Below are 14997 nucleotides of genomic sequence, written 5' to 3'. Positions count from 1 at the left end.
TCTAAATAGTTTAAAACTGTTACCCCTCATCCTATCCCTACACCCCTGATCAAGAGTCCCTCCCCAGCTTTCCTGTAGCCCTCTTTAAGTACTGGGAGGCTGCTATAAGGTCTCCCTAAAGCCTTTTCTTCTCTAGGCTGGCCCTAAATTTTGGTAAATTTGATAAGACGACCTCCCCTGGGTTTTAACCACTATAGTAGATAATTTTATATTCAAGACTGCAAGCACCAGCTGCCATCTACACCCCCACCCTGTAGTTGAGGCTGGCAGTAGGACTATCCACAGTCTTAGAGAAATTGGGTCACAGAACTTACCGACTCCATTTTAACCCTCTTGCCCAATCAGCGTCCTCACTCACAAAGAGGAAAGTGCATGTACCTGCTCTAAGCCTAGCAATACAGCTACCTTGAACTTTACATGAAATACCTTTCTAGAGGAATTTTCTTTCCCCTCCCCAACCTTAATGTCAGGTAAATTACAAAAGGCAAAAGTTATTTGCAAAAGGTTTACAAAGATGTGGTATATGGAGAGATTTTTAGGTTTTTCAAAGACAGTTTCTTTCCCAAATAGGGTAACAAAACCAACATTTGATTTTAACATGTAAATGACATACATAAAATTGTCAGGAAGAGGTAACTACTTAGGATATATAGATATATTTGGGGCATAATCTTGTAATTTCATTGAGTTTCCAAATAACTCATTTGTAGTAATTTTTATAATACTGTATTTTCTTCCTAAAAGTAGATTAAGTATCAGAGTCTGCCTTGAGTTCCATTTTAGCCATGAACAACACTACGTTTCAGTACCATTCTGAAATGAAGCTCTCCTATTTTTAGAGCATAAAATCAAAAAACTATTTTAGCTAAAATGTATTACTCAGCATTTCTAGATCCATTTTCCCAAAATAGGCATGAAGTAATTTAGGGGGGGGGAAACCTCACCTCCCTCTACTTCCTGGTGTTATATCTCATAAAAATGTAAAGAAAAAATTTATTGGAACTTATACTGCTACTGAATGTTATCACCAGAAACCTCATTCAATCACCTGCTGTATAACTCCTAGTATAAACAGGCTGTTTGCACAAATCAAAAGCTGTTAATGTTGTGGAACATACTTGTACTTCTATTACTTCAAAGACTGTGTAGCTATATGCTCTATTACTGTAAGTACTACTTCAAGGCTCCAAGCTTATTCCTAAGTCTTACATATTTCCATGCTGGCTCTTGACTCAGTTACCAAGTCCTTCCATCAGGTATTAAATCACTCTGCGTACTTTGTTGCTGCATTGCTACTTTTCTCTAAAACTGTAATAAACATGCACATTTATTCTTGCCCTCCAAAACAACTGTGCATAAGAAACAGCCCTGAGAAATGTTACAATATTCTTACAGAATTTTTTCCACTGCCTTATAAAAAGAGTAATCAATATGTTTTATAACTTTACCTTTTTCTTAACTATATTGTTTAAAAGCATTGTTTCAAAATGAAAGGTGGCATTTAGACTGTATGATTCTGCCCACATCAAACTTCTAGTTCACATCAGGATTGAGCTTTTAGAAGAAAAACTAACACCACACTTTGGTCTGCATCATGGAGGAGTCTCAGAGTGCATGAAATGGATGGGGTTTTTGGGATGAAACAGCAGCAGAAGAGGCACTCTAACTGCTAGTGAGTTTCAGTCCATAGGACCAGACTAGAGTCATCCCGAACAAAAAAGCCCCAAAGACCCATTGTCTCAGCACTGTGTCCCCAGCCACCACCTTTGTGCCAGTCTGCTTGACATCATACACATAGCCAAGTAATGAAGACATAACTTTAGCAGATCAGGAAAAAAAAGCAAAGAACTGTGCTCTATCAGGATTTACCCTAAGTTTTAGAGCTTGCTAAATAAAGCTTTGAAAGCGGTGCTCTTCAGCAAATGAAGGAGTATATAATTGTCTTCCTATATATTCAACCAACTGAAATTATATCTGAGTTACTGAGAAAGTTCATTCCAACTTTTAAACCTATGCTGATGATATTCAGATTAGTTTCAACAGGTCTATATCTTGGTTTTAATTCTGACCGCTTCCTCAGCAATCATGGCAATTCAATTCACTGAACGGACTAATGTTAAAATTAGGTAATGAAGATTGCAAAATCAGTTTAAGATTACAAACACGCCAAGCTTCTTTCAAGACAAAAGAAAAGCCTGTCTGTTAAAAAAATCCAAGCATACACTACACATCAAACAATGCCCCTCCTTCAACAAAATACAAATGATCTCATTACTGTCAACGTTCTAGTAAAGAGAACACACAATCAGAGTATGGCTCTATTTAAGTTGCAAGATAAACAAGACGTGTCTTACAGGATCTGTATTCAGAAACATGCATTCCATTATTTTTCAAGCCAGCCCAATTTTTCAATCATCAGACACACTCATCAACAAAGAAGTGGTCCACCTCCTCAAAAGCAATGGGGGAAGTAATTTAGACATAAAACAGTCAGGGACAGGGGGGACACGACACAGACCCAAGAAAAACAAAACCAAACCACAAACAAAAAACCAAACCCAAACCTCAGGATGTCTTCTTCTCAGGAAAAGGTCACAAACTCTCCCAGGTTAGAAATAAAATATCCAGCTGCCTGGAGCCAGCACTTTAGTCCATGCATCCCTGTCAGTAGTGGCTAGGTCCCAGGGCAACTGATAAACTTCATCCAGGCTGCTGTCTTTTGGCTCAAAAAGAGGAGGACTTCATGCTTTCAGAACCAGAAGCTTCCCAGAGGAATCTAAACTGCACACGATCCAACAGGTCAGCACAGTGCACTTAGCCAGCTCCGGGATAACTCATATAAAGACACTAAGCACTTTCAGGGGGCCCTTTTCACACTCATTCCCGATCGATTTGCAGTGGAACTGAACACAAGGAGTATGTTGTGAGGGACAGTCAACACCAGGCAAAAATTAATCATTATCCTTTCAGCACTGAACATGAGATAGGATGGAGCAACAGGAGTAAGGGACTAACAGCGGAGGAATCTGGACACACACATAGTGTTACCTGTTCTATGTTGTTTGTTAATTCCCATGTATTTGCAGAGATTCAGTCAGGGCTAGTGGTGGTTTTAGATCCACCACTAGTGATCTCACAAGCACAAATAAGGCTTCCAAAGCAATTAGTTTCTTTCACTTTACACTGGGTGCAGACACTCACATGCAAATCTATGAACCTAAGTAAATTTAAATTAAACTAAAGGTTTCTGGCTTTCCCCTTTGTTTGTTTTAAACCACAGAAGTATTTTTCCCAATTCCATCATGCTATCTTCTAATCGTTAGACAACATTTGATTGCCTAAATATTGCCTGTGGCAAATTTACTATTAAAAAAGATCCTGAGAGACAGAGAAGAGCACATTTCACAGCAATATGCCCACCATTTAAAATGCACATCACAACTGACTAAATTTTTTTCAACTAACTACATTTTTTTGAAACAGATGCACTGAGATGTACACACTCACCCACAGCCAATATGCCATTGTAAAACTGAACTTCAGAACCAATCATGTGCCTAATAAATATAAGGCACCTTTCCTTCATTTCAAAAGAAATAAGGAATGTGTTTTACATAAAAACCAGTTATAACAGCTTTTGTATTTAACATCATATTTACAACTTGCACAAGCTGAAATATGATAATAATTGTACTTCATAAGATGTTCTATCTATGAATTATACATAAAAAATATATTAATTAACTAGTATTCCACTTTCGGGTAACACCTTATGCTCACCTTCCATTCCTAAAGGGAGGGAGGGACAGATATACCATGGAAGCTACACATAACAGAATATCCCAGAGGGAAGTTAATAGAATAAACCTCTTGAAACACTCCTGAATTATTTAGACATTTGTAATATAGAAATAACTTCTTTCCAAATCCAGGCCCATTTGTAGCTTCCTCCTATCACTTCCATGATTTTACCATCTGATCCAGCGTACAACTTAAGAAGAAAGAGCTTAACAGTTTCTCCAATGAAGCAGAGAGGAGGACAACAGAACAAGACAATGTTCAATCCTACAGAGCTAATTGATCCATTGGTTTATTTGAAATATTAGTATACCCCAATGTTACATAAACTATGAGCAAAGTGGATGAAATCAGGAGACAGAATCCTGGTATGCAGGGAAGCAATGAAAATCCCGAGAGAACTACAGCATGAAGAGAAATGTTGTGAAAGCCTTGAAGCTTGAAGAGTAAAAGCATCCCTTGCACAAGTTTTTTGCTACTTTCTGTAAGACAAAATCATGAGTCACAGTTGGCCCAAATATTCTTAAATTGCTGCTAATAAAGACACTGCCATGGTAATTCAGGAAAAAAGCTCCCCTCTAACTGTTTCTAAGTACCACTTTTTATTACCTGCTATTTACAGAATGGCAGGCAGCCAATAAAATTCTCAGTAGAACTCTACATCCTCACATAGCTTGCAAGTCATCTTATTTTCTATCTCTGGGTAGCACAATGCATTGTCAAATCAGTTTCTCCCTTGCTTCAACTGGCAATTTATTATATCAATCTTCTTAAGTGTTTAAAAATAAACATAAAAATCCCTATTCAGATTCTTTTAAATAAAAGGCAAGCACACACAGCATTGTCCCACAACAATGGAGTTATTCACATATCTATTTTCAACAGCTACGTTTGGAACAAAAGCAGCCTGGATGCAGAATATATTCAAAAGTTATATACAGCCGGGTGGAACATCAGAGATCTATCTTCCCTTTTTCAACACTACACAAAAAAAGGACAAAATGTCTTTAACACATTAAACTTAGCATGGATATGCTCAGTAAAGAAGGCTGATTCATTAAACGTAAGGGACACCATTGCCACATGATAGCCTTTGATTTACATTGCTTTTAATTCACAGCTAGCAATGAAGTTTATCAGTTCCCTGTTGGCCCAGGTCATAGATTCTATAGATTTTAGATGGCATGTAATGGAAAACACCACTGCACTGCTGCCTAACCTCCCATGAGAAGGTAAAAGAAAACAATGGGTACCACAACTGAAATATAATGTCCCAATGATTAAGAGAGATTCTGAAGAGCAGATAGCTAAAGTCAAAAAAAGTACCTCGAAGTTAAAATTTCATGAGATTGAGGGGCTTGCTGACCTACTACAGGTCTCAAAATGGACTCAAAAGTAGAGATTCTGCAGAAAGGTTGAACAACTTCTTAAGCTTCAGGGTATACTGAAGAATTATTTACCCAAGACATACATTTTTGAGGTGAAGAAGAAATACTGTCAGGTTGTCGTATCAATAGAGGACCTGCTGGAACAAACTGATCATTAGAGCAGCACATCAGCAACACCAGATGGTTATGTTCTGACAGGATTTTAATACAGTGGTAAGTTTTAATGACGACATCTTAGCCGTTCAGACACCTGATTCTTGACAGCCAGAGGGCAGAAAACATTGCCAGAAGCACTAGAGGTGATCTGGGGAATCACAGGCCCAACACCTTTATTTCAGGCTTAGCATTTCATATAAATTATGTCAGAACTAAAGAGACACAGGAACATAGGTTCCCTACAGCTAAACTACAATGGTACCTGGTTGATTAAAGCACCAGAATGTTCTGTAATCTCTGAGATTGACTCATTGTATTAACAAGCAATACTTGTGACTGAGCTGCAAGACGAACACATTGTTACTACAAATATAAACTGTAGTTCCTACTGTAACAACAGCCAAAGACAAACTACATTATGCTGTAAAAGAAAAATTGTTTTCATTTAATTTAATCCCAGTATAGATATATATACACGTACATAAGCACATACATATATACGTATTACTTTTTATGGTGTGTATGAAGGAAAAAAGATATTACATGGAAAGGTTGTATATCTTTTCAGCAAAATGGTGACTAAGTACTTCTACCTTTAGATTACATTCTGCAATAAAAAAACACTACCAGATAACATTTTATGCAAATAGGAATTCTACTGAAAGTTGTTTTATGACCTTCCGAAATGAAAAAAAAAAATTCAGTGAATGAAATCTACCTACATTTGGAGCCTGTTTCCATCACATAAGTCCTATCCTAAAGAAAAAAACCAAACATGAGCCCAGCAAAGGTTTCTGCACTCTGCATGTAATCCTACATATAAGCCACACTAATAATCAATTTAAGTGCATACTACATTTACATCAAACAACTTGAGAATACACAGTTTGTCACTGAAGCTTACAATTCTCCAGCTCTCTCATTAAAGTTGGTAAGATTCCGACAAATATGCTTCAACAAGACAGTGTGCACCTTACAATGTGCCAAGGAGCACCGGCATGTTGGAGACTTGTACATGTAATAAATTTCAGATGCAAAAACCTGAAGAAAAACCTACAACAGAAAAGTTGATACCCACCATACTGTGCTTACCTGAATAGATTTTGAATTAATTTTAATACCAGTACTTTAGCTTAGCATCACTATCACCACAACATATGGAGGGTGCCTTAAAGGAGCTGTGACTCCATCCTTTAACACTTTTTACAGGCCATGAGTAACACTGGATTGCAGTCATCAAGAAACTGGAAGCTTAAATTCACTACAGAGTCAAGGTGAGAAAAATAAATAATCAAGCCATCCACTTTACACTGGACACAGCTTCTGAGCTGCTTTTTTATGTAGTATGAGGCAGATAGGAAAATGAGAAGGAATAGGATCAGCCTCAGCCATGTGTCTTATTAGGGAATGAAAAATCCTGATGTAGCCAGAGTATTAATAACAGAATAAGAGGGAAGCTTTTTTAGAGGTAAGGGGGGAAGAGCATCTCTGAACAAGCTGTGCCCATTCTGGGATCCAATTGGACAGCGATAGCGATAGTTTTCAAAGACTTCCTTACAAACAGCCTGTTATCAATTAAGTAGCAGAAAGCTTATTTTACACTAATAACCTTTTTTTCTGTTTTCTTTAGGTCAGAAACTTGGCCTATTTTGAAGCTGGTTGACCTTGAACCTATTGTATTATTACATTACTACACATGACATATACAGCAAAGACTAATACATAACTGTGCATGCTCAAAAATATATTTCTAGAAAAATAAACTTAACCATTGACTGACATTTAATAGGTAAGGCAGCAAAGTGATAATAAATGTTTTATGTATAAACTCAAAGTCTCTTAAAGACTTTGTCCAGAACCTTGCTTCTGGTAGATATCTGAAAAATTACAATATCATGGTCTGACAATAAAGAATATGTTAACAGGACTATTCTCTGTGTAAAACATATTGTCCCATACTGTGTACCAGTGCCCTACATACAGGTAAACATAGCATCTTTTGCTAAAAGTTAGATTAATCATACATGACTCTTAGCTAGGACATTTTTGCCATTCATCAAAAAGCAGCATGAATGAATACTATAATACAGTCCAGAAGAAGCTATGAAAAGTAAAGGTAGATGCCATCCTAATGTGCAGTATGTTTTTAAGTGAAAAAATTATTCCAAAAGTTGCAGTTCAGAGAAAAACAAGAACCTTTTAGTCTGCTAGATAGTGCTATATTCCTACCTGCAAAAGGAACTGTAAATATTACAGTGAAGCTACAGTAATTGTGCTGAGCTTGTATAATATGGCTTGTAAATCAACAATGCTTTGATGATTGAACATTTTTCCTGCCTAATCACTACAACTAATTTTACAGAAGCTGTTCTGATATACTCACTATATACCTTTCACTGTAGGCAATGGCTTTATTTTCCCCACCCTGTAGTCTTTTTCTGTTATTCACCCAGATTCGGACACAATTCAGCACTGGGAGAAAACTGTGTCTACGGTGTTATACCTCTGCAAACAACCAAGGTGAAGCAGGAAGACAGCAGAGGCAAGTGCAATGATGACAAAGTGTTTGTGTAACTGAAGGCATGGACACACAAAATTCAGGCCCTTACTTTATACAATCCACCTCCGATAGTATTTCAACGCCTACCAAGCAATCGGTTACTATATTGAAATATCCTGGTGTACTGAACTTAGTAACCTGTGAAAGTGAGAACCTCTTGAGCTTTAGGTTTGTTTCCCCTTAGCTTGGTTTTATTTTATAAATTAGTAACAAACTTCAGACAAACCTGATTTTCTTGCCAAATTCACACTGTTTTTCTTGCTTTTTCTTCAAGTTCGATGTACTATATCCTGACTGTATTTCTGCAAAGCTCACTGTTATTATAGGTTGTTATTACCCAAAACTAAAACAACCATTTTTCTCTGAGAATCAATACAAAATTTCAGGCTCGCTTTGGAATACTTCTTTTTATCTTGTTATAGATTTTTGTCTCCAGGTGAGCTTATTGCAGCTTTTTCTACTCAAAAGAAACTTGGTGTTTGAAACCAGTATCAAATTTCAAAGTAACAGGTAAGAACTTCAGGAACTGAGAGAAACAATCTTTAGGTCAATTGTATGAACCCCAAAAATGATACAGAGCATAAGAGAATACTGCAGAACATTTTAACACAAAGATGGCAAACTGCATGTACAAACATGGGATAGAGGAAAGAGGGAAAACCACAAATTAGGAGTTCTGACAGGATAACTGTGCCATCTATCTGCACTTCTGCACAGGGAAGAGAAGTTACAGGACTTACTCTATCTGGTGAGCTACTATTTCATGTGCAGATTTATCACCATTTCTATTTTACTAACACATCCATATTTCTAAACAAGAATACTTGTGAATTTCTGAGTTTTGTGAGAATATATCATACATAAGTACTTACTATTCAGAGAAGTCTTACCTGCCACCAAGGATTGGCTCCCCAGAGGCTCCCAAAGCAGAATAGTCCATGCCATAGAAATTCAGCCCTAGAAGTATTTTATTCCTCCATTTGGAATCAGGATCCAGTACTTGAACACAGGCTCGGACCCAGGGAAGAGGGGAGTTTGGACCAGGTCTGTCAAGTTAGCAAAAATCAAACAGGTTGTCAGAAAAAGTACACATTCATTCTCAGCCTTCTCTTTTTGACTAGAGTAATTGTACAGAGCAAATTATGGCACACAAAAATTGTGAAGGTTAACCTACACATTTCTTCAGGGGCTTGAAGTACTGATGCACAAAACATGCTTGCCCCACTTCTGACTTTGTGATTAATTTCTAAGGTGAAGGGACACAAAACTTCTTACAGTGGGTAAGAAAAGGTTTCCACCTAGCACATTTTCCCTGTCACTGGGCCTGGTATGATGGCCACACAATAACTCTAAACTCTCTGTGACTTCAGTTGTTTTCCAATACCATCCTCAATGTTTTTACTGTAAACTGGCACAACATATTGGGACAAAATCCACCACTTACAGAAAGAACTATAAAATCAATGACTGGTAAGCAAGACAGGTTTCAATGATTGTTTAACACTTATTTATGGATAAAACTCTAAACAAGCAATTACCTAACAAAAAGCTACATTAAGAAAAAGAGTAGAGCTTTAATACACAGAGTAACTGAATTGTCATACATAATAGTATCAGTATATTGTCCTCATTCCATTCCTATCTCATCAGAGAGGAGAGCAGGCTTTATTGCAAACACTCACTAACATGATAAAAGGAAAAGCATATTCTAGTCTTACAAATATCAACATCTTCTACTCCCTACTAATTATCTGTCTCAAAGCCTTTGGGATATCTGTGCCATTAAAACTCGATGTGCAGTACAGGAATGCTGCTGGAAATTGTGTTCATATTTAAAGGCAAAAAAATTGTGAGAAAACATATGTATTATCCTGTATTTCATAAATTCAGTCCAATCAAAGCAAATTCAAGTGAAAAAGATTTGAATTCTTTTTATCAAATCCTTTCTCAGACATCAGCATTACATCTCAAACTACATTTATTTCAAATTCAATGGGTGTGAACTGAAGAGTGCTTCCCTCCTCCTTTCAAGTAAAAAAGCTTATCAGCCCCAATTCAGGTCTAAGCAATTTAAAGAACCAGTAAAAGCATAACGATGTGACTGTACCATAACAGAACTTGTGATTTTAACATGGCATAAAGCATGGTGCAGCTTTGCCACACAGGAAAGATGCAGCCTACAGCACAGTGTTTTAAAATGCATTCGGGGTTCCAGATGGGTTTGTATAGCCTATACAAAAGCCCTTAGCACCTCATCTTCATGGTGTCAGATTTACCTAGAGGAAAGCTAAACTGGATACATCTATGCTGCATATTCCAGCAGGGGAGCAACAAAAACCTGTTCTAACATCAGTACACATTATTGCCTGTTTGTTCTCCCCTAGGTTGCTAGGCTTGAAGGTGTAGAGACAGACCTGGGGAGAGATAGGAAGGAGGTATATAAATTCTTTTCAGAAGAGACAAAAGTTCCTTTCTGTTACGTCTGTCTAGACATTATCAGAATGCTGACATACTATAGGTGACAAAGGTTTTAGTGATGTAATAAACACAAAAATGATGGCATTTCTAAATCTGCCAGTTTACCACAAACATTAACCCTGGACAGCCACCTTGAAGCAAGATATACGGAATCTCCCAGGAATTCCAAAAGCATATCCTTACCTGCAATTTGGAGGTGAAATGAACCATGCTTTTGGAGAACAGTAACGTAAAGAGTCTCTGTAGAGTTTAAGGACCTCTCAAACTATAATTGCTGTTCCACTTTCACACAGTTAAAAATATTAAGTTCCTGAGAATTAATATTCATGTACAAGAGTGGGGTTTTGTGTTATTTTTCAGTCAGATCAGCTCCCTGATCTGGTTTGACAAACTGCTGCATGAGCAGCTGTATCAGTACAAGGGAGGAACTAGTGGAAGAATGGAAAAACATATTCAAGAATGTCTACATTAGCGGTGCTGCCAAAAGGCAGTCTGCTGCCTCAGGAGGAAGCAAATGAGTTGTCAGTTATGCTTTAAAGCTAATTTTACCAACATCGACATGTGCTAGATTATCTGTATACCTATCCTGCAGAACTGTGCTAAATAACTGCCCTGGTTTCATTTGGGATAGAGTTAATTTTCTTCCTAAGAGCTGGTACAGTGCTGTGGTTTGGATTTAGTATGAGAATAATGTTGATAATACACTGATGTTTTAGTTGTTACTAAGCAGTGCTTATCCTAAGTCAAGGACTTTTCAGTTCCCCATGCTCTGTCAGCACACAGGCGCACAAGAAGCTGTGAGGGAGCACAGCCAGGACAGCTGACCCCGACTAGCCAAAGGGCTATTCCATACCACAGGATGTCATGCTCAGTACAGAAACTGGGGGGAGTTGGCTGGGGGGGTGGGGGCAATCGCTGCTTGGGGACTGGCTGGGCATCGGTCAGCGGGTGGCGAGCAATTGCATTGTGCATCACTTGTCTTTCTTGGGTTTTAATTCCCTCTCTTGCTATCTTCCTTTTCATGACTATTCTTACCATATTTTATTTTATTCCAGTTATTAAACTGTTCTTATCTCAACCCAAGGGTTTTACTTTTTCTTCCTGATTCTCCTCCTCATGCCACTGGGGTGAGTGAGCGAACCACTGTGCGGTGCTTAGTTGCTGGCTGGGTTTAAACCATGACAATAACTAAAACCAAAAGAACTTGGCCTGGAGAAGAGTAAGTGTCATGGAACTAGTAAAAGGATTTTTTTTAGCTTGAGTACAAAGCCTTTCACAATATCTGGGTACACTGCAGTTAAACAATGTCATGAGCTATTGGCTTGTGCAAAAACCACCTATCCTAATTACTAAACCAAACTTTAGTATCTGATACAGTTAAAACACACTATCCACTTTACTAAAAAAATGAACTCATACTGTAGATTTAATAGTGACTTAACTGGGAACCAGTTCCTTCAGCAATTTTTTTCTAATATTAGATGGAGTCTTACCGCTGTGGTGTAGAATAGTCATATGTCATGAGACTGAAGCTGTCTATTGCTGAGGCCAACTGATCAAATTCTTTCTTTGTGAACATTCCTGGCTGGTTAGTCCTTTTAAAACAAAGCAGAACAAAAACAACAGGAAGACATAAATTACTACAATAACCTGGCTTATTCTCTCCTTCAGGTTTCATATGATTTGATCAGGTAAGAAAAATCTTTCATTCTGAAGTGGCAAGAAAAGATATTTCAGTGCCATTCTTATAATAACTGTCTAAGAAAAAAAAAATATTCAATGCTACTTATGTTGCCAGTTCCACAGCATACTTACCCAATAAACATTTCCAGCACGGCTACAATAGCGATTATAAGGGCTGTGGACTAATCAAATTGCCTTAGGTAGCAATCAATTGAACTCTAAAAGCTTTTACAAAACATTTAATTGCTTGGCCTGTCAAACTTTTTTTGATACTTATAAAACTAAGTTATCTGAGCCATACTTAAATAAATGGATGGGTGCAGCTGTTGATACAAAAACACAAACCGAGGGTAATTTTTTTATTAATCTCAAAAAGAACAATAATTTCAGCTTGCACTGTATTCAAAGTTTGTCTCACTGGTGAAAAACACTTTAGTTTCTTTTCATTTCCTTACAAAAAAGTCCTAAAAAGCAGAAGGCAAATATAACTGCTGGCTTTTAGAAAAGACTATACAAACCTCTTTTCTGCAGACAAAACCACATCTTTTTTTTCTCTTTTTTTTTTGGGGGGGGGGGGGGAAGAAATCCATTCTGTGACCTTCTCTAGCCAAAAGTCTAGTTATGCCTTCTGCATATCTTTGTATAAAATATGGAACACAATTCTTACTTCCCCCTTTTTCTGCTTATCCTTGATTTACAAAATCTAGCACTGGGTTAATATCTACCTTAGCTTCATGGGTGAGGGGGTGTATTTTTGACAGTTTGGAACTCATAGAGACTACTGACTTCCTTCAACCATTCAACTTGGAAAAAATTAATGGACACAAGTTGCCTGAAAACATTGAATCTGTTTGAAGAGAATTTTTAACTTCAAACTAGCAGCTCACATAGCACAGCAGGGGACATAAGGCAGCCTTAAGCACATTGCAAAGATGGGACTGAACTAAAAAGCAGAAGCTGCTGCCAGGAGAACCATGCCCTCAGCCAGAGGGCTCTGAAGCACGTTAAGATGAGACAGACAGGTAGAGAAGTAGCATATTGTCCTAAATAGCTTGGAAGAGCAGGGTTCATAGGGGAACATTATAAAAGAAAAGAAAAAAAAGGTGGTTTAACAGCTACAAACTCTGTGGTGCAGCCCTGCCATTCAAGAGGCAAACTTAGGAGGATTGTATAAGGTTTCTCTAGAGAGCAGAGAGACTAAAGAATCCAGCACCTTCCCAGTAATATCAGAAACCACTCCTTGATCTAGAAATTAGTAGGCAACCCTTGTCTAGACAGGGTACACATTAAAACCACTCGCTTCCCATTTTAAATGTAAAAATCAAAAGGATGATCAGTGACAGATGCAAGTAATAAACTGAAAAATCACTTATTTTGACCCTTATCACTTTTGGATCAGTGTACAAATTCTCCCTCCAACAATATGTGCTGAGTGGATCGACAGAGCGTAACAGCATTCATTTATCAGTTTACAAGGACATTTTCTGTTCCATCACATTAGGAAAGAGGTTAACAGAGTACAGGTTACAAAGTGGGGCAGATTAAACCATTTCACATACCTGTCATGTTATAAGGGAGCAAAGCATGAATGATATTTGCAAGTCAGATCAATGAACCTGACCAAACATACATTGGATTATGTAGCTGTAATTTGTATGAAGCATAGTGGTGTTCTGGAAGTCTTAAGTTTTCAAAACCAATGATATACAATGATTAAGGAGAAATTCCATCCCTTTCGTTCCACGGTTTTAACAAATTAAAACAAATTTTCACTTCTGGAACCTACTAGTGGACCTCAGCTTTTTGGATAGTTATCTCCTTGTCATTTATTGCCATTGCAAACTACAGTTGTTCTACAAGAATAAAGAAAATGAAAGACATCTTTGAAACAATGTCATGGCAACTTGGATGTCTGTAGGCAAAGCAATTCCCCAACGCAATTCCAGCTAAACACATTTTCAGTAAATTGATTGTGATTACTCATGAAGGGAAAGCATAAGAAGTAATTATAATGTGTATTAGATATTAGGGCAAATTGGATTGCTTTACAGATCAAGATACTTTAATGAAATTTGTACATGTGACTTGTCCTCTACATCAATTTTTCATATATACTGTCAAGGAATATAGAAAAAAAACCACCAACAACCCCCACCCCACCATCCCCACCCCCCATCCTCGCCCCCAAAAAAGAAACAAAAAATCCCAGGTTAAAATGGGTATTGTCATCATTTTCTCCAAAGCAAGCTTGTAACTGAACTACTTTCGCTACAAAGGAGTGCCATCTGAGGAGCAAGGTTTTCCAACTTGGAAATTTCCAACTTGGAACAAACCCAGCAGCAATGAATATGCTTTGTCCATTTATGGATAGTGTTAAAACACCACCACTCTTCACAGAAAGCAAGCACCACTCACCAGCTCAGGCAGCACCACCAGTGAATTCTGCTCTAGTCATGCACTCTGGGAAACTGTCCACCGGATCAAAATTAAGACTATTTGATTTGTGCCTTGAGAATTGTTCTGAGTAAAGAAAATTGGCACTCAAGGATAAAAACTACATATTTTCAACAACGATGCTTCTCCTTTGAGGTTTTCCAATCATTCTGATATCTTTATGTGTAATGTATATTTAATTGTAAACTTAACTCAAGGGCAAGTATGTTCTAGTGACTACATCGTTGAGAAAACTAGCAGAGAAAGTCAAGAGACTTGGCACAGAATATGCAAAGTCCATAAGAATAAAAGTTTCCAAGTCTAAGCCAAAACCCTGTCATTCTTCTAAGCCTTGAATACCATTTCCAAAATACGCAGTAATGTGGCAGAAATGTCATCATTATGTGTCAGCACTGTATAATATACACACTAAAGACAGCTTGATATTAAATTGTCAGATGACTAAAACCTTGGTCATTTTATCTGCTCACTATCAACATC

The 14997-nt window shown here is 37.5% G+C and overlaps 1 protein-coding gene across 7 annotated transcripts in view; it reads right to left on the bottom strand.

Moving 5' to 3' along the window:
• CHID1 (chitinase domain containing 1) overlaps positions 1-14997 on the bottom strand; it is a 117193-nt gene that overhangs the window by 62678 nt on the left and 39518 nt on the right. For 4 of the 7 annotated variants that reach the window (XM_074842675.1, XM_074842672.1, XM_074842676.1 and 1 more), the window contains 2 exons: positions 11874-11975; positions 8793-8948 (listed from right to left, as the gene is read on the bottom strand). In XM_074842675.1, coding sequence (XP_074698776.1) covers positions 8793-8948; positions 11874-11975 — 258 coding nt within the window. The remainder of the gene's footprint in view (positions 1-8792; positions 8949-11873; positions 11976-14997) is intronic. The other 3 variants (XM_074842674.1, XM_074842677.1, XM_074842678.1) reach the window with 1 other exon arrangement.

The sequence above is a fragment of the Strix aluco genome, chromosome 16 (assembly GCF_031877795.1).
Source record: "Strix aluco isolate bStrAlu1 chromosome 16, bStrAlu1.hap1, whole genome shotgun sequence".
Taxonomy (NCBI): domain Eukaryota; kingdom Metazoa; phylum Chordata; class Aves; order Strigiformes; family Strigidae; genus Strix; species Strix aluco.
Note: the sequence above shows the minus strand (reverse complement) of the source record. Positions and strands in the feature narration are given on the sequence as shown.